Source organism: Pseudorca crassidens, chromosome 11, assembly GCF_039906515.1.
Source record: "Pseudorca crassidens isolate mPseCra1 chromosome 11, mPseCra1.hap1, whole genome shotgun sequence".
NCBI classification, from domain to species: domain Eukaryota; kingdom Metazoa; phylum Chordata; class Mammalia; order Artiodactyla; family Delphinidae; genus Pseudorca; species Pseudorca crassidens.
The window spans coordinates 53,145,484-53,167,027 of record NC_090306.1 but is presented as its reverse complement, the minus strand read 5'-3'; the positions used below and the strand labels follow the sequence as shown (position 1 = coordinate 53,167,027).

General features: G+C 36.1%; 1 protein-coding gene across 3 annotated transcripts in view; it reads right to left on the bottom strand.

Moving 5' to 3' along the window:
- Positions 1 to 6,576: 6,576 nt before the first annotated feature.
- The window catches only part of MON2 (MON2 homolog, regulator of endosome-to-Golgi trafficking), a 120,899-nt gene continuing 105,931 nt past the window's right edge, over positions 6,577 to 21,544 (bottom strand). For all 3 annotated transcript variants that reach the window (XM_067697202.1, XM_067697204.1, XM_067697205.1), the window contains one exon: positions 6,577 to 7,266. In XM_067697202.1, coding sequence (XP_067553303.1) covers positions 7,103 to 7,266 — 164 coding nt within the window. In that variant the 3' untranslated portion in view covers positions 6,577 to 7,102. The remainder of the gene's footprint in view (positions 7,267 to 21,544) is intronic.

Sequence of the window (21,544 nt, the reverse complement as noted above, 5' to 3'; positions counted from 1 at the left end):
AATGCAGCTCTGGAGGTCCCAGTCATTAGACAAATCTTTTTTTCACAGTACTTCATAGTTATGTTCAAGTGTTTTTGTCCCAATTCCTATTCATAGAAATAGTAACTGTCTAAAAAGCATTTTCAATTTACTTCAGTAAGGCTTGGATTTTAATGAAGTGCGGATCATTTTTGTAAAACGTGAATCTAGCATGGTGTAGAAAAAACTGCTTTTGAAATAAGAGATGCTTATTCAGGGACTTCAGCTATGTGTCTCTAAGTAAGTCGCTTAACCCGCTAAACCTTGACTTCCTCCTCTGTAAAATGAGTAAAATTAATACCTTCCTTGCAGGAACTGCTGTGAGAATTAAAAGGAATAATATAGGCAAAGCCCTGGCTGACACATACTAGGTCCTCCAGAAATGATGATTAAAATTAGAAGTTAGAAAAATTACTATAACTACACTTAACTTCTGTAAATACTATGGAGGAATCTTTCAGAATACATTTATTACGCAAGCCAGGTTTTCAAGAAGGAAATTTTAAAACAAATTATTTGTCTTTGAGAGGTGGAGGGATGGTCTGTCATTGCTATAGGTAGGCAGTTTCAAAATTAGCCTCACTAAATTAAAAATAAATAGGAGGGCTTCCCTGGTGGTGCAGTGGTTGAGAATCCGCCTGCCAATGCAGGGGACACGGGTTTGAGCCCTGGTGCAGGAAGATCCCACATGCCGCAGAGCAATGAAGCCTGAGCGCCACAACTGCTGAGCCTGCGCTCTAGAGCCCACAAGCCACAACTACTGAGCCCCTGTGCCACAACTACTGAAGCCTGCAGCCTAGAGCCCATGCTCTGCAGCAAGAAAAGCCACCGCAATGAGAAGCCCACGCACCGCAACAAAGAGTAGCCCCCCGCTCTCCATAACTAGAGAAAGCCCGCACACAGCAATGAAGACCCAACACAGTCAAAAATAAATAAAATAAATTTAAAAAATAAATAAATAAATAGGAGTGCTCATAAAACTAAAGAGATAATTAAGAGAGTCTAATCCAGATGAGGATTATGTTCTTTACTTGACCTAAAATTTTAAGTTATAAATCTTTCTTTCTAAACTGCTGATATTTCATAATGTCCTTCTGACTGTATATTCTTTTCTTCATTTTATATATTAATAGTTTCAACAAAGGTCTCAAAAACACATCTCCATTATTATATTTTATGAAAGTTTTTCCAAGTTCATACAAATGTTTCAATCACTTATGAAGTCTTTAAACAGAGGCAATGACATGGGATGTCACTGAAGTGTTGAACCTCGTGGGGATGAGGATGCAAACAAAGTATATGAAAGAAAAAAAATGAATAATTTATCAGATCTGAAAGTAAATTCTCAAAGTGGTTATGACTTTAAGTTATACTGAGAAAACTAGTACTGCTGCAACATAATTAAAAACCTAGAATCATGCTGAGTGGTAACTGTAAAGCAAATTAAGGATCTATGTAATCACAGCCGTATCTATGCAGTTTTTGCAAAAAATCTACCCTAGGCCACAAAGAAAATTTGGGTTTGAAGCCAAGAGACTTTCATGATTATAATACATAACTGATACATCTCAACAACATAAAAATTGCAAGGAGGAAGTGTAACAACAGCAGTATTACTTTCAAGAACTGTGTCGGGAACTAAAAAAGAATCTCACAAAATTAGATAAATATATCCAGTCTGACATAAACACCATATGGTAACTGCCTTAAGAGACAGGAGTTGTATGTTATGTGTTAAAATTATGACACAGAGGTAGTAAAAGCTGGAAAGCAAATGCAATTTGCACAGTTGGGTCTGAAGTCTAATATTTTATTTTTCTAGATAAAAAGAATAAGATTGCAATATTATAGCTTTGGAGTTTTTCTCCATCTAGTAAAAGTTCATGGAAAGGAGCAGTTGGTATTATATTGCAACAGTTTCCCACAATGGTGACATGGTTTAGCAGATCTTCCCTGGTGGCACTGTTTATTGAATGTTTAAAATAAAATTTAATATAGCCACATTTGCAGCAACTGAAAATGATCTCAAAATTCTAGAGTACAATAATTTTCTTTTTTTCTGAGGGGCTAGAATCAATCCCCCAGTGTGATTAAGAATGTTTCAACTGACCTCTGTATCATTACAAGCATCAACCATATGGATACCAAATACACCCAAGAAAGACTTGAAGATGAGTACTATAACATTCCAGGTCTTCTATCAAAGAATACTGCTTTCAACAGAAAAATAGAAACAGCTGAAATACATGGGCAATATGCTGCTTCTAAGTCCTCCTTGAAAGTAGGCACCATGCAAATATTATAAATCAACGAATATTTAGATAACATAAATAGTTCAAAGTATCTGCCTCCAAAAAACAAAGACCTCCCCCCAAAAGGACAAAAAAACCAAAAACTCATGAATGAGTCTAAAGACTCCCTTTTGAGTAAAGTGGTATGATCTCTCTATTTACATAAAAGACATGATTGTTCCAAGTTTAGCTGCTGAATTCATCATATTTATAGCAATCTCATTTTGTGAGCATCCTGGCTGCCGAATCTTGTAGATTCGGAAAGATAGTAGGAGCTATAGCCACATATTACTTTAACTTGTTCAGCTATTTTGAAATGGCAGGGGGACTCCACCTTTGCAAAAAACCAACAGTGGCCAAAGTAGAAGGTATTTCCAGAGTCTCATTTAATAGAAAGGCAACTGGCAGTGGCTCTACCACTAACAGCTCTGTTTCTTCTGAACAGATATAGGTGAAATTAGAAGAAAACCTGGAAGAAAAGAGGCAGAGAATGAAAGAGAAATGAGAGGAGAAAAAGAGAAACTAGGGGAGTGTATAAGAAAGGAAATAAGGTAAACATACAATTTAAAAAAGGAGAAAAGGGGAGAAAAATATATAGTCAAAGATCTCAATTAATAGTACAGTAATAAATTTATCAAACAACTACCCCAAGAATGTCATTACCAAATCAACTCAAAATTCAAACTATTTTGTTTTCTCTAAAGAATGAGTGAGTAACTCATTATCATCTGTTTTAAAGATAAGAAAACAGAGGCTTTGAAAAGTTAACAGGCTTGAAACTAAATAAGAGGCAGAGCCTCAGCTTCTCACAGCCTCACAATTCCTCAGGATTACTAAGAGTTGTTTATATTCACAAAAGGATCACAACATGCTCCTTATTTAAAGAGAGCCAACACTGTTAGACATTCAAAATTACTAGATTTGTAAGAAATTGGTATTTATCTAAATCCTCTGAAATAGTTTTTATATAAGATAGACATTATAACTTTCTTTCCCAATCTATAAAAACTCTTCATTCAAACTGAAAGCACTACTCTACTTACCAGAGATTAAAAGCAAATTTAATTCAAGTGATTTTGAAGCATTAAAAACTGCTTTCCCATAGTATATAAATTGGTAACACACCAGGCGGTATGAACTCCTGGTTCTTCTCACAAATGGTTAAAAAAAAAAAAAAAAGCAAAATTCACTCTAATAATGTAGATAAGTACAACCCTGCAACACTAAGCATAGTAAAATGTGGTACTTTACACAAGATGAGCGTATCTGCCCCAAAGGCCAAACCTGATAAGTAGAAATCTAAAGAACATACTAGGCTGCTGGCAATGCTTTCATGAGACCATTTTTGTCTACATTTGTGGTAGTTTTCCATTAAAAAAAAAAAAGTAATCAACAACATTCTCGGCCTGGACATAGATTAATTCTTCAGAGGCTTCTACATCTCCATGATTAATTTCTATAGCAATCACAGGTACTGTGAATCACAAGAACTGTGCCTTGGCTAGCCAGATGTCACATCACCTACAGCAGACTCTTGAGGATTTGGTTGCTCGTCTGAATTATTCTACATTTGAGAAGAATATATTAGTCATTATATAATAACTACACTGTCATTCATTAACACAGTGTAACAATGATAACCTCATTAATACTCTTGAGTTGACTCTTTGGCCCAATGGTTACCTAGGACTAGAGGTACCAAACTGTGATGATGAACAAAATACTCTAAGGTTACAATGAGAAAGGACAACCTAGTTATTGGCCTGCTACAGAATTAAATTAAGTGAATGTTATTCATCACAGTAAAATATATGTGCTGAATTGTTCATCTCTTCCTTCTGGTACTAAATATAATTTAAGGAATATAGCAAGAGATGAATAATAATCACACAGGGGAAAAATAGGTAAGAAACAACATAGCTGTTAATAAAATTTTAAATGAAAGCAAGTGAAAAGTGGGTCTAAGCCAGACTTTTATGCACCTAACAGGCTTCTCAGAAATGAATGTTACTCACAAAAGTATACAGTAAAACTAACAAAACTTAACACTAGTTTTTATAAAGAAATACGAAATAAGAAACTACAAAATGACCTTTTCCTTTTTGGCATTATAGGAAACTAAAAAGTAAGTTATTCAAGTTGAAAATTAGTTTGTCTCCTTTTTAGTGGAAAAAATAGCTAGAAAAGGACTTTAATCCAATTGTTGGCATATGCCAGCTGTCCTGCAATCCATATAAGACAGGTACTGTCAGGGACAAAAGGTGATTACGTGAGGCTTAAAACTCATTGTATTTATAATATGTATCCCACAGGACATTATTACTACTGTTTCAAGGACCAGTCATACTCTCAAATGTGCTATAAAATGATCTTAGCTTTGGGAGCTTCCTTTTTGAATCTTCTAGCATCTATCAATAGTAATCTCACACAGCCCAGTTCTTCTAGTAACTAAAGAAGGCAATTTATACCAACAAGACAAGGGCAATGTGTTAACCTCCCCAGGGATCAGGATATTTTAGAAAATGCAGCCTTGACTCAAGGGAATGAATTGCTAGTAGTGATTCTTGGGGGCGGCAGGAGATATTCTGGGAGGAAAACCCTGTCAAATTATACCACGAAGTGGGCAGCCCACTTTGCTTGTCACTAAGACTGGGATGATTACCATACTATATGGTATTTACAAATTCACTATATTTATGCCTTTTTTTTCTGTAAGGCATGGTCCTAGTATTGAAAACGAATACAATGTTAGCTAAAACTACTCAGTTTATATAAATATATGCTGCATACCCTTGACTCACATCTAACTTTCACTGGAGAATAATTATTCTGATTGCAATTGATCTGTTATTTCTCAAGAACAGACATATTTTTACTTCATGTAAATTCATGGCAATATTTTTAACGTGTTACTGAATTGGAACACTACCCTTCTTATTCAATTTCAACACTTTATCAGTGATATGCAGATTTTTCTAATTCCCAGTTTAACATATCCAAATACAGAAAATAAACTAAATACACAGATTGAATTTTTTTTTCCACAACTTTCTTTAAGGAAATGCTGAAGATAGAAACTAGGAAATGCCATATTTTACCTTAATTTTAGGTGAAATTATAAAATAGAAATTCATTAATTAGTGTTAAGAAAAATAACATCCCCTCGGAAAAAAAGGACCTTATCACATGTTTACAGATACTAGTGCAAATTAAATAAATACACAATTACAACAGCCTCAACATTGTATCTAATTCATTACTCAATTTTAATATCCTCTTGTAGTTTTATACTTATTCTAGAGAGGCTGAAATTTATAAATTCTATTAAAATTAAAGGCCTTCCAGAACACTAAAATAATACTAAGACCATCGTAATTTCTTACGAATAATCATTTTTAAACATCTTTGAGTCTTCACATAAATAATTATGAAAATTTAACTAAGAAAAATATAATATCATAATCCATTAAAGAAAAAATACAGTGAGCTAGGCCAGTCAGTTTTTTAAGAAATAATTAAGTTAGTGTATTCAAGAGCACTCTTATTCTTCACTAAGATAGGAAAGTGAAACAAAATTAGCACTTTACTCCATGGCAGAAAGTTTACTGTACTTCTAAATGCTTCACATCTCTAAAAATACACTTCTCATTGTTTTAGAATGCACACATATTTTATATTTGTGGGTTAGCACAGTTATTTGCTTCTTGAGAATATGTTACAAAATGAAGCACTCCAATGAACAAAACCTCACTGCAAAATTTTAGGAAATCTAAGATTATCTTGCCTGGGTCATATTTCAAAGACAGTGATCAATGTTGTTAGTCAGTGGGGGAAAAAAAAAAGATCAGTAGAAATATAAAATAGTCTTTAAAATCCAGACAGCAAATATAAAAAGAGACAGACTTAAGTGAAATCTGGGAAAGATATTTAAAGAAATGAGGTATGATGGAGCCATAGTGCTACAATTTATCTCAATATATTAACTTTTAATAATAACCTATACTTCAAAGTTGCAATATCAGCAAATCATAAACTATCTGCTGCTGTGTTCTCATGACCTTTCTGGTCAGATGTTTACTAGTCACTAGTAAATACATTTAAAATAAGCATTAAGCTAACTGCGTGATCATACGATAAGCATATCTGCCACTTAAGAAGGCAAATTATAAGTAAAAATGTAAGCAAACAATTTTGTATTAGTAATAAATACAGTTTCAAGCATTTAACATTATCAATATTTTAAAAATTTAAATAATAAATGCAACTATTTTATACAGAACTGTACCATTTATTATACACACAAGTATATCAGTTCCCTTTGTTTACAAAGGCTGGTTATAGACAATATGGAATGTTACAGTACCATCTTGCATAAAATTTTAGTACAATTTTGTACTAGAAAAGGGGTGCAAAAACACCAGCCTAATAAATCTGACAAAATGAAATATCTTTTCTTTCTTTTTAAAAAGTACATCATTAACACATACACCACAAACTGTACATAAGCTTACTTTTAAATCACCAACTGAAGATATGGTAGCAGGTATGCTGTAGTATTAACTATCTCTCCCATCAGTTTAATTTATTAAAGGCTTGCACTGCTACTCATTCAGGAACCTTTGTTGACATGTAAGCTTGTAATATGAATTACTTAACTCAGGTAAGTACAATTTAAAGGAGGCTAACAACAGCTGCCAAGAATTATTTGTAGTAAGAAACGTCCTTCTCACAGAAAATTCACTGAGGAGCAAACATTTTTGTATATCATTCTTCTTAAGATTTATTGTAGCTGGTCAAGATTCTCCATTTTGAACTTTGGATGCTGGTGGTTGCATGAAATCCTTAAAAGGAACTAGTGCCTCTTTAAGTGCAGAGCAGACTTCTGAAGATGAGCAGGTGATGCATTCTACTAAAGTTGGGTATAAGGCAATTACTTGTGCCCAGGTATTTCCATCAACTGTAATGCAAAAAGTATAAAACCTCAAAAAAGAGTGGATTGAAATGGCAGATTATCCAGTTAACATAAACACAATCCTTTAAACACAATGCAAAAAAAAAAATCCAAAATATGGAAATTCCTCAAGCTTGTACCTTTTCTTTCTTTAAACTTTGGAAGACTTCCTGCAATATTTAATAAGGTATGAGGGAAAAATATATGATCAGTGTGAAGAATCATCAATACCACCAAATTTGACAAAGTACATTTAAAATGATACTTCAATATGTGAAGGTCTTGGAAGCTAAAAAAACAACTCAGAATAATTCAAACCTTTGTCATTTTCAGTATAATAGCCAGAGAAGAAAGTGTACTTTTCAAGAACAATTAGAAAACAATTCAACTTTTTATGCAGTTATATGCTAAAAATATACATATATCTTAAATAATTTTCCTAATAATGTTCTCAATATTGATTTTAACTTCAAATGACCACACATAGATCCATTCTTCTCTTACACTGTTTGCTAATCTTTAATGTATCTGACTAGGTTTAAGCTGTAGTGGGGAGGGACATTTCTGCCTTCCTCATCACTATTATGAACAGCTAGTACAGTTATATGTTATTTGGTGAATGAACAAAAGTGTTGTATTGGGCTTCCCTGGTGGCGCAGTGGTTGAGAGTCCGCCTGCCGATGCAGGGGACACGGGTTCGTGCCCCGGTCCAGGAAGATCCCACATGCCATGGAGCGGCTGGGCCCGTGAGCCGTGGCCGCTGAGCCTGCGCGTCCGGAGCCTGTGCTCCGCAGCGGGAGAGGCCACAACAGTGACAGGCCCGCGTACAGCAAAAAAAAAAAAAAAAAAAAAAGTGTTGTATCACAATTACTTTGTGATTTCCTTATACTCTGAGATCACATATTACATTTCTATTTTCCTATAAGTACTGTGTGTATTGTTGAGAGTGCAATACACGATAAAACCTGATGACAGAGTTTTCTTAGAAAGTATATGTATATGGCACTTGGCAGAACGCATCTCAAATTGCTGAGGCAGTGTAGTATAAAAGAAAGAACACTATACTACGCATAACGAGCTTTGGTTCCGTTTTTCACTCCAATTTACTGAGTGTCAACTAAGTGTCTAAAAACCTTTCTGAAATAAGTTAGTGCTGGGTGTCCCTGAACAAGTCAAATAATTTCTCATATCTTGACTTTCACTATAGAATAAAGAAATGAGGTTCTCAAACTAGTGTCCTTCAAGTTACTTCTTTAAAAAAACTGATGGTCAAATAAGTTTGGCAAATGTTGTACATATAATCTTCCTTTTGGGGGATTCATAATTCACACAGGTTCATAGTTAAAGAACAGGTTTAACTCTTATCCAATCCAAGGTTTCCAAAATTAATTTGATTATGGAATTTTTCCCCATTCAATATCTACTGACATCCCTCATCATTAATATTCATTCCTTAGTACATATCTTGGGAAATGCTAACCTGCTCATTTAATCTCTTCTCCACCTCAACAAGGGCTTCCTCAGAGTGGAGGTGAGAAGAAGAAAAGGGGTGTGGAGCTGATGGGTATTGGTGAGGGAGGGAATGTCAGGCCAGAGCTGCTTTGCTTTTAGCTGTTTTGTATGTTGGAAATCCACATCAGATTTCATTTGTAAAAAGAATTTTGCTGCTTAATAGCAACAACAAAAAAGAAACATTAAAAAAACAATGGCCTAAGTAGTTTTAAACAGTCTGCTCCAGCTGTTGTCTATAAAGCTTTCCACTAATCATTTAACAAAAGATTACATAGAGAGAATTCTGGGAAATGGCAAAGTAGTAAGTACCAGGAATCTGTCTGCCCACCTAGACAACAACTGAACTGGCAGAATTTGATGCAACTATCTTGGAACTCTGGAGTCTACTGAAGGCTTGCAACTTCCAGAGGAAGACCAGGATAGTATATTGCAGTTAAGTTTCGTCAATCTAAGCCCTTAGCACAGTAGCAGCTACCCATCCTCTATTCCTAGCCATGTGGTAAGCAGTTGTGCAGGTGTTCCTGGAGCAGCTTGCACGCAGCTTGTGGGAGGCCAGGGTGGGAAAACAGGACTCTATACTCCAAATATCAGGGGTCTGTGCTCTAATTGCTGATCACAGAGGTGCAAAGAGGCTTCAAGAACAAAAGAAAAAACAAATAATTCAAAAATGGGCAAAGGACTTGAATAGGCATTTCTCCAAAGAAGATATACAAATGGTCGATAAAGCACATGAAAAGATGCTCAACACCATTAACCATTAGGAAAGTGCAAATCAAACAACGAGATACCACCTCATGCTTAATAGAATAGCTACTATAAAACAACAAACAAACAGAAAACAAGCGTAGGTGAGGCTGTAAAGAAAACAGAACCCTTGTTCACTGTTGGGGGGAATGTAAAATGGTACAGCCACTGTGGGAAACAGTATGGTGATTCCTCAAAAAATAAAAAATAGAATTTACCATATGACCCAGCAATTCCACTTCTGGTATATACCCAAAAGAATTAAAAGCAGGATCTCAAAGAGATATCTGTACACACATGTGCATAGCAGCATTATTCACAACAGCTAACACCAGGGAAGTAATCCAAGTGTCCACCAACGGATGAATGGATATATAGATATACACACACACAATGGAATATTATTTGGCCTCAAAAAAGAAGGAAAACTGCAACATACTAAAATATGGATGAACCTTAACAACATTAGCTAAGTGAAATAAGCCAGTCACAAAAAGGCAAATACTGTATGTTTCAACTTATATGAGGTACTTAGAGTAGTCAAGATCATAGAGAGAAAAAGTAGAATGGTGGGCTTCCCTGGTGGCGCAGTGGTTGAGAGTCTGCCTGCCGATGCAGGGGACACGGGTTCGTGCCCCGGTCAGGGAAGATCCCACATGCCACGGAGCGGCTGGGCCCGTGAGCCATGGCCGCTGAGCCTGCGCGTCTGGAGCCTGTGCTCCACAATGGGAGAGGCCACAACAGTGAGAGGCCCGAATACCGCAAAAAAAAAAAAAAAAAAAGTAGAATGGTGATTACCAGGGGCTAGGAGAAGTGGGGAATGGAGAGTTATTGTTTAACAAGTACAGAGTTTCAGTTATAAAATGAAAAGAGTTATGGACATGGCTGGTGGTGACGGTTGCCAACATTGTGAATGTATTTAATGTCACTGAAAAAATAGTTACCATAGTAAGTTTTGTTACATGTATTTTACTGCAATAAAAGAATCTGGGGAAAAAAAAAAGACTGCATAGATTGAAAGCTATCTAGATTGGCCCAGACAGTCAACTGACCAAACTTATTCTTGGTTTATTATAGGAAAATACAAAAATAAATTATTTAAGATAACACCTTAAATTCAGGGGAAGCTACTCAAATTTCTTAAATTAAAATGTTTTAAAAAACTAACCATAGATCTTCATGGGCACTTTGGATTTAACTATGAAAAACAATGAAAAAGCTGTATGTATTGGTATGGAAGAATCTCCATGATATTTAATGAAGTGGAAAATATGAAGAGTGTTCCGAACAGTAGGTAAAACCTGGGGCTATTATGCATATTAATTCGTGTTGAAAACTGGGGGTGTACTGGAGCACAGCTGACTTTTGAACAACACAAGTCTGAACTGTGTGGATCCGCTTATACACAGTAAATACTATAGTGCTACAGAATCCCCAGCTGGCTGAATCCAAGGATGTAGAACACCGGATACAGAAGAACCATCTAACTGCTTGGAAGGTCAGCACCCCTAACTCCTGCATTGTTCAAGGGCCGACTACATATGTATTTTGTATTTACATAATAAACTTATCGAAGGATCCACAAACTAATAAAAATGGTTGACTACGGTAATGTAAGAGCTGGGCAGATACAGAACAGGGGAAAGACATGTTCCCTGTACATCTTTCAATATTTTTGAATTTCTGAACCATGTATATGTTTACTACCTATTCAAATTTTTAATTAAAGATCAAGTAATGTGATAAATAAGTCCAACAAATGTCTCCTCTCCCATTAGAAAACCCTAAAACAAATAACAAATGTTCTAAACAAATGTTGGGTGAACACTGGTTCCAAACCTTGTAGCCATCCCCTAGAATTAATTTTGGACTGACTACGAGCATGTCCAACATATTTCTGCTGGGAAGGCTTGGACTTCTCTAAGTTGTCTTCTTCTTTTCTGTTTCTTAATGAAGCTTATCATACCATTTTAATATGTTACTATATCATCATCATCATTATGGTTACATTTAATTTAAATCTTCACTTAATATGCCCAAAGGTATAATTCAAACTCAAACAATTTTTAACATTAATTTAGTTAGATCATCTATCATTACTAGGCTGCCCTACCCATGGCCCATTGACTTTGTAAAAAGCAGGTTACTAAGTTTTCCTTCCCTTTTCTTCCTTTATACAAATTCTGGTTACATTCTTGACAGCTATCTAAAGATCATAAAAAAAATAAATAAAAAAGAATGCAAGTACTATGCACTGAAATACATATGCTGTATTTAATACATCTATAGCAATAACATGAAAAATAGAGAAGTTCCTGTTTATTTCTTAAGTATAACATATCTCTAAGAATCAAATTCTATCCTGTGATCTAATAAAGATTTTACTGGTCTCCAGGAAATCAATGCATGGTCTCCCTCTCTGAAAATTCAACCAGAACATTTTATTAAGATAACTCAAATTTGAACTTGATGGGATAAATTAAGGACACTGTTCCAGAATTTTTCTTAGAAATTCTACCCCTTCTTTTGGGTTGAATATACACAAGTCTACTGCCTCTTAATATCCAGTATAATACTCACGCTTTCTAGGCCAAAGTAACAGTCAGTGAATTTTGAAAACAGAAAAATATGTATTTAATTGTGTAACAACTGACAGGAACAAATATGCTGGGACTCACTTATTAGGCATTTATTAGGAACCTAATTTTTCTTGGTTATTAAAAGTAATGCTGGGCTTCCCTGGTGGCACAGTGGTTGAGAGTCTGCCTGCCAATGCAGGGGACGCGGGTTCGTGTCCCGGTCCGGGAAGATCCCACATGCCGCGGAGCAGCTGGGCCCGTGGGCCATGGCCGCTGAGCCTGCGCGTCCGGAGCCTGTGCTCCGCAAATGCTGCTTAAAGCGCCAATCTGCTAAGGTGCTTGTGCCTGAATGTAAGTAAACACACTTCCTTCTATAACAAAGTCTTATATAAAAAGTCAGCTGAACCAGTGTTCTCAGTGACACAATTGACTTATACTCTGATGCCAGCTCTTTATCTTGTCCTGGACCAGTAGCTGGTCCAAAAAAAAAAAAACACACACACACACACTTTGAGCAGCAGTCTTGTAAAGGATTCAAAATAGGATAAAACACGGTTCAAATAGCCTGTCAAGAAGTTTACACTTTAAGAGGCATGAGTCATGTACATGTATAACTATAATACAAACAGAGTGCTTTAAGACAAAGGCACACATAAAAGAGCTACAAGTTCACCAAAAAAAGAAATTGCTCACCTTTAAGGAATAAAAACAAGGCTTAAAAGTGGTGTGATATCTGAACAGGGTGGATATGGGCAGGAGAATGGAATGAGCAAAGGACTAGGAATACTCGGATAGACTAAGAATTTTAGTTTGGTGAGAGAGTAGGATATATGAAGTCTAGTGGGAAATAAAGCATGAACAGAATGGAGTCAGACAGTAGTACTCTTTGTATTTGGTAGGTTATGGTTAATGAAAAAGATTATTTTGTTTTGTTTTACAAGGATGGAAAAATGAATGACCAAAGCTACACTTTTGGAAAAATCATTTCTGGCATTAATGTAAGAATGGATTGGATAGAAATGAGTGACAGAAAGAGGAAACAAATGAGAAAAGGCTATAAAAATAATTCAAAGTTTCTTATATCTATATGATAAATCACTACAAATGCAGAAGCCTCCTACAACCCCAAAAAGTCAGTCATGTTCTACATTAAAAATATATAAAATATCGGGGCTTCCCTGGTGGTGCAATGGTTGAGAATCTGCCTGCTAATGCAGGGGACATGGGTTCGAGCCCTGGTCTGGGAGGATCCCACATGCCGCGGAGCAACTAGGCCCGTGAGCCACAACTACTGAGCCTGCGTGTCTGGAGCCTGTGCTCCACAACAAGAGAGGCTGTGATAGTGAGAGGCCCGTGCACCGCAATGAAGAGTGGCCCCCGCTTGCCACAACTAGAGAAAGCCCTCACACAGAAACGAAGACCCAACACAGCAAAACTAAATAAATTAATTAATAAACTCCTACCCCCAACATCTAAAAAAAAAAAAAATATATATATATATATATATATAAAATATAAATTATCTATATTCAGACCAATTTAGTTAAAAAAAATCCAGCCAGACTGTGAGGTCAGGATCATAGCAGTGTGAAAAGCTCCCTTTGTCTCTTCCCTTCAATCTATAACGAGTAAAACATCCATAACTCAATAAAAGTATCTCTGCCCAATACACCAGGATTCCAGAGAATTCCACACATCTGTACAACTATACATAAGAGTGGATGGACTACGAATTCCCTGGTGGTGCAGTGGTTAGGACTCCGCACTCCCAATGCCAAGGGCCTGGGTTCAATCCCTAGTCAGGGAACTAAGATCCCACAAGCAGTGTGGCCAAAAAAAAGAGTGGATGGGCTGAAACACACAGAGGAGGCAGGACCAGGGAAACAGTGGAGGTGGTGCCTGCAGTCCTAGATCCCCAGCCACAGCAGCTAAGCCTGCAGCCTCAGAAAACCTGGTAGCAGCAGGGCAGGTGATGCACATGACTCCAGCTTCTCAGCCACAGCAGTGGCTAAGGCTACAGGGAACTAGGCAACAACAGGGCCTGCAACGTTATCCCTCCAGTCATGCAGGCACATATGACTCTGGCCCTTTGGCCCATAGCAGCAGCGTCCATGAAACTGATAACCCTGGATATGGCAAAAGCACCCAAGACCTCAGCTCCTCACCCCAACCACCCTCTGTCCCCACTGCACTGGACCCAGAAGCATGGATCCAGGAGATCCCAGACATGGTGGACACACCTGCTATCTCAGTGCCATAGGCAGCGACACCAGTAACAACAGCGACACTGGCAGCAGCAAGGTACCAGCAACCCTGAAAGCATAAGCAATGACAACAAGGGCACCAGACGACACCTCTAGCAGAGGCAGTGGAGGATGGAAAGTGCCATTTCTCAAATATAACCATAGGCAACTCAGGTAAGAGAAACCAAAAACTTGTACTATAGTGCCACCTACTGAAAAACAAAAGAAAGGCCTCTAATTACTAACCTGTTAAATTGTTAGAGTCAAGTAAAAAAGAAGCCTTACTAAAGAAAAGAGGTGTGAGTTACTTCAAATATATGAGAGGAACAACTCTTCAAGCACCATGAAAAACCAGAGTAATACGGTATCACAAAAGAAAACAAAAGTTCTCCAGAAACCAAACTTAAAATTAAACAATACTGCAATCTAACTGACAGAATTCAAAATAGCTGTCCTAAAGAAATTCAACCAGCTACAAGAAAACTCAGAAAGGTAGTTCGATGAGCTTAGGAATAATATTAATGAGCAGAGGAATACATTACCAAAGAAACTGAAACTGAAAAGGAACCAAACAGAAATTCTGGAGCCAAAGAACTCAATAAATGAGATAAAGAATGCATAAGAACATATGGGAAATAGAGCAGACCATATGGAAGAGAGAATTAGCTAGCTCAAAGATAGAAATCAAGAAATCAATACAAGTAGAAGAGGGAAGAGAGCTAAGATTTTTTTAAAATGAAGGAATTCTATAAGAACTATCCAACTCTATTAGGAAAAGCAACATCAGAATAATAAGTATCCCAGGAGAAGGGGACAGAGAATTTATTTAAAGAAACAATAGCTGAAACCTTCCTAAACCTGGGGAAGGAACTGGATATACAAGTCCATGCATCTAAGAGAACAGCTAATTACCTCAATGCAAAAAGACCTTCTCCAAGACATATTAAAACTGTGAAAAATCAATGACAAAGAAAGAATTTTAAAAGCATCCAGGGAAAAAAGAATGGTAACCTATCATTAGGTAACTCATTAGGCTATCAGCAGATTTCTCATAAGAAAATCTATAGGCCAGGAGAGAATGGAATGACATACTCAAAATGTTGAAAGATTAAAAACTATCAGCCAAGCATACTCTATCCAGCAAAGTTATCCTTCAGATATGAAGGAGAAATAAAGCCTTTCCCAGACAAACAAGCTGAGGGAGTTCATCAACAAAGACCTGCAGACCTGCCTTAGAAGAAATGTTGAAAGGAGCTCTTCTACTTGAAAGAGGTAAAAGTACACAAAACATTGAATAAGGTGATAATACAGACAAAATCTTTTAAATACTTAATTATAGCATGAAGGTTAAAGGGGAAAAAGCAGTAAAAAATAACTATAACTATTTTAATTTAGTAACAAAATCACAACATAAAAAAGGATAATTTGAGACAACAAAAAACACAAAAGGGGAATAGGAAAAGGACAGAACCTGTATAGGCAAATAACATGCTATCAGCAGAAAAAGAAATATTTCATCTATGAGACATGTCATAAACATCAAGGTAAACACAAAATATAAATCTAGAGCAGAGATTCAAAACATAAAAAAGGAGAAAACTGATAAAAACATCATAAAAAACCCAACAAATGAAACTGGCAGAAACACAAGGAAAGAGAAACAATGGAGATATAGACCAACCAGAAAACAAAAGATAAAGTGGCAGTACTCAGTACTCATCCATCAATAATCACCCTAAATGTAAATGGATTGAATTCACCAATCAAAAGACATAGACTGGTTGGATGGATTAAAAAATAAGGCCCAAGTACATGCTGTCTCCAGGAGACTCATGTCAGCTCTGAAGACAAACACAGGCTCAAAATGAAGGGATGGAAGATGATACTTCAAGCACATGACAGCCAAAAGAAAGTGGATGTACCCATACTGATATCAGACAAAATACACTTCAAGCCAAAAAAGGTAACAAGAGACAAAGATGAATACTATATAATGATAAAGGGGAAAATTCATCAAGAAGACATAACAGTTAATATATATGTACCTAACAGTTAATATGTATGTACCTAACATAAAAGCACCAAAATATATAAAGCAATTATTAATACATCTAAAGGGAGAAACTGACAGCAACACAGTAATAGTAGGTGACTTTAACACCTCACTTATAGCAATGGATAGATCATTCAGACCGAAAGTCAACAAATAAATAGTGGCCTTCAATGAAACATTAGACCAGATGGGCTTGATAGATTTATAGACAACATGCCACCCAAATGCACCAGAATACACATTCTTCTCAAGTGCACATGGAACATTATTAAGGACAGACCATATGTTGGGGTACAAGTCTCAATAAATTTAAGAAGACTGAAACCATATCAGACATCTTTTCTGATCACAAATGGTATGACACTAGAAATCAACTACAAAAAGAAAGCTGGAAAAATCACAAATATGTGGAAACTAAAGAAACATGCTACTGAACAACTATTGGGTCAATGAAGAAAGCAAAGGATAAATTTTAAAAACACCTGAAGACAAATGGAAACAAAAATACAACATTCCAAAATCTATGGGATGCAGCAAAAGTGGTATTTATGGGGAAGTTTATAGCAATACAGGCCTGCCTCAAGAAACAACAAAAATCTCAAAAAATCTAACCTTACACCTAAAGGAACTAGAAAAGGACAAATGAAGCCCAAAGTCAGTGGAAGAAAGGAAATAATAAACAGCAGAGCAGAAATAACTGAAATAGAGACTAAAAAGACAATAGCAAAGATCAATAAAACTAAGAGCTGCTTCTTAAAAAAGAGCAATAAAACTGAGAAACCTTTAGCTAGACTCACTGAGGAAAAAAGAGAAGGCTTAGATGAATAAAATCAAAAACAAAAGAGGAGATGGACTTCCCTGGTGGTCCAGTGGTTAAGGCTTTGTGCTTCCACTGCAGGGGCATGAGCCTGATCCCTGGTTGGGGAACTAAGATCCCGCATACCATGCAGCATGGCCAAAAAAATTAAAAAAAAAAAAAAAAAGAGAAATAACAGATACCACAAAAATAGAAAACATTATGAGAATACTATGAACAGCTATATGCCAACAAAATGGACAACGTAGATGAAATGGATAAATTCTCAGAATCATACAATCTTCCAAGACTGAATCATGAAGAAACAGGAAATCCGAATAGACTGATCACTAGCAAGGGTACTGAAACGGTAATAAAAAACCTCATAAAAAAACAAAAATCCAGGGCCAGATGGCTTCACAGGTGAATTCTACTAAACATTCAAAGAAAATTTAATACTAATGCTTCCTAAATTCTTCCCAAAAATAGAAGGGGAGGGAATGCTTCCTAACTCATTTTACAAGGCCGCCATTACCCAAGGACAAAAAGAAAAAAGAAAACTGCAAGCCAATATGTCTGTTGAACATAAATGCAAACACTGTCAACAAAATATTAGCAAACTGAACTCAACAATAAGTTGAAAGGATCATACACAATCATTAAGCGGGATTTATTCCAGAGATACAAATTAATTTCAACTGCAAATTAATCAACATGATACACCACATTAACAAAATGGATAAAAGCCTTATGATCATCTCAACAGATACAGGAAAAGCATTTGACAAGATTCAACGCCTATTTTTCTAATAAAAACTCTCAATAAAATGGATATAGAGGACTGTACCTCAACAATAATAAAAGCTGTATGACAAACCCACAGCTAACATCATACACAGTGGTGAAAAATTGAAAGCCATCTCTCTAAGATCAGGAAAAGGACAAGAATACCCACTCTCACCACTCTTATTCAACATGGTATTGGAAGTCCTAACCAAAGCAATTAGGCAAGAGAAAGAAATAAAAGGCATCAAAATTGGAAAGGAAGACATAAAACTATCACTATTTCTGGATGACATGATTTTATATATAGAAATCCTAAAGACTCCACCAAAAAACTGTCAGGAATAATAAATGAATATATTAAAGTTTCAGGGTATGAAATCAACATACAAAATCTGTTGCATTCTGTACACTAGCAACAAACTATCAGAAAGAGAAATCAGGAAAACAGTCTCATTTACAATCGCAGCAAAAAGAATAAAATACCTAGGAACAAATTTAACCAAGGAGGTGAAAGAACCTGTACACTGAAAACTATAAGACACTGGTGAAAGAAACTGAAGAAGATGCAAAGGAATAGAAAGATATTCCATACTCATGGACTGGAAGAATTAACATTGTTAAAATGTCCATATTACCTAAAGCAATCTACAGAGTCAATGTAATCCCTATCAAAATCCCAATGATATTTTTCACAGAAATAGAACAAAAAAATCCTAAAATTTATATGGAACCACAAAAGACCCTGAAGAGCAAAGCAATCCTGAGAAAAAAAGAACAAAGCTGTAGGTATCACACTCCCTGTTTTCAAATTATACTACAAAACTGTAGCAATCAAAACATCCTGGTATTGCCAGCAAAACAGACACACAGATCAATGGAATTCAGTTGAGAGCCTAGAAATAAACCCACACATATATGGAAAATTAACTTACATCAAAAGAACAAAGAACATACAGTGGAGAAAAGACAGTGTCTTCAATAAGAGGCGTTGGGAGAACTGGACAGCCAGACGCAAAAGAATAAAACTAGACCACTATATTACTTATCTTACACCAGACACAAAAATCAACTCAAAATGGATTAAAGACTTGAATGTAAGACCTGAAACCATAAAAATCCTAGACAAAAACATAGGCAGTACACTCATTCACACTGGTCTTAGAAATATCTTTCTGGATATATCTCCCCAGGCAAGGGTAAGAAAAGCAAAAATAAATAAATGAGAGTGTATCAAACTAAAAAGCGTCTGCACAGTAAAGGAAACTGTCAACAAAATGAAAAGATTACCTACCAAATGGAAGAAGATATTTGCAAATCATTATATCTGATAAGGGGTTAATATCCAAAATACATAAAGAACTTATACAACTCAACAACAAAAAAACAAACAACTCTATTAAAAAATGGGCAGAGGATCTGAATAGACATTTTTCCAAAAAAGACATATAGATGGGGCTTCCCTGGTGGCACAGTGGTTAAGAATCCACCTGCCAATGCAGGGGACACGGGTTCGAGCCCTGGTCCGGGAAGATCCCACAGGCTGCAGCAACTAAGCACGTGTGCCACAACTACTGAGCCTGCGTGCTGCAACTACTGAAGCCCGCGTACTGAGAGCCTGTGCTCCGCAACAAGAGAAGCCATCACAGTGGAAGCCTGTGCACCTCAACGAAGAGCAGCCCCCGCTCAACACAACTAGAGAAAGCCTGCGTGCAGCAACGAAGACCCAATGCAGTCAAAAAATAAATAAATAAAATAAATAAATTTATTAAAAAAAAAAAAGACATACAGATGGCCATAGGCACATGAAAAGATTCGCAACATGACTAATCATTAGGGAGATGCAAATCAAAACCACAATGAAATATAACCTCATGCCCATTAGAATGACTACTATTGAAAAGGCAAGAAAATAACAAATGTTAGAATGTGGGGGGGGAAGGGAATCCTTATACAATGTCAGTGAAAATGTAAATTTGTGTAGCCACTATGGAAAACAGTATGGAGGTTCCTCAAAAAATTAAGACTAGAACTACCATATGATCCAGCAATTACACTTCTGGGCATTTATCTGAAGAATACGAAAATACTAATCTGAAAAGATACATGCATCCCATGGTCATCATAGCATTATTTACAATAGCCAAGAAATGGAAATATCAATTGATTAATGGCTAAAGACAATGCTCTATACACACACACACACACACACATATATACATATATATACAATGGGATACTACTACTCAGCCATAAAAAAGAAGGAAATCTTGCCATTTGCAACAGCATGATGGAACTTGAGGGTATTATGCTAAGCAAAATAAGTCAGATGGAGAAAGACAAATACTGTATGATTTCACCCATATGTGGAATATTTTTAAAAAAAAATAATAAACAAACCAAACCAAATAAAAACAAACACATAGATACAGAGAACAGAGTAGTGGTTACCAGAAGGGAAGGGAGATGGGGGAGGGTGAAATGGATAAAGGGGGACACCTGTATGGTGATGGATAAAAACTAAACTTTTGGTGGTGAGCACAGTAGTGTAGTATATACACAAGTAAAAATATAATGTTGTACACGTGAAACATATAATGTTATAAACCAATCGTACTCGATAAATAAAATAATAATAAACCACAAGGAGGTATCACTTCAAACCTGTTTGAATGGTGCCATCAAAAAAAGAAGAAATATTAAGTGTTAGCAAGGATGTGGAGAAAAGGGAAGCCTTGTGCCCTGTGCATGGGAATGTAATTTAGTACAACCACCATGAAAAACTGTATAGCGTTTCCTCAAAAAATTAAAAATAGAACTACCATATGATCCAGCAACTCCACTTCTAGGCATATGTCCAAAGAAAAAGGAAACAGGATCTCAAAGAGATAACCGCACTCCCAATGTTCATTGTAGCATTACTCACAATAGCCAAGACATAGAAACAACCTAAGTGTCCATTAATGGATGAATGGATAATGATGTGCTACATGTGTATATGTATATTTATATGTATTTGTAAACACACATATACACACACACACAACAAAATATTATTCACCCGTGAGAAAGAGGAAAATCCTGCCTTTTGAGACAATGGGATAGACCTGAGGGCATTATGTTAAGTGAAATGTCACATAGAGAAAGACAAATACTATATTATGATATTGCTTATATGTGGAATCTAAAAAAGCTGAACTCCTAGAAACAGAGGGTAGAATGGTGGTTGCCAATTCTGGGAGGGTCAGGGAAATGGGTAGATGTTGGTCAAAGGGTACAAACTTCCAGGTATAAGATGAATAAATTCCAGGGATTTAGTATACAGCATGGTGATTACAGTTAATAATACTGTGTTATATACTTGCAGGTTGCTAAGAGAGTAGATCTTAAAATGTTCTCAGCACAGACAAGGAATGGTAATTGTGTGACATGATGGAGGTGTTAGCTAACACTTCCATGGTAAACATATTGCAATATAAAAAGGTATCAAATCAACAAGTTGTATACCTTCAACTTATACACGGTTGTATGTCAACCACATCTCAAAGCTGGGGGGAAAAAAGTCAGCAAAATT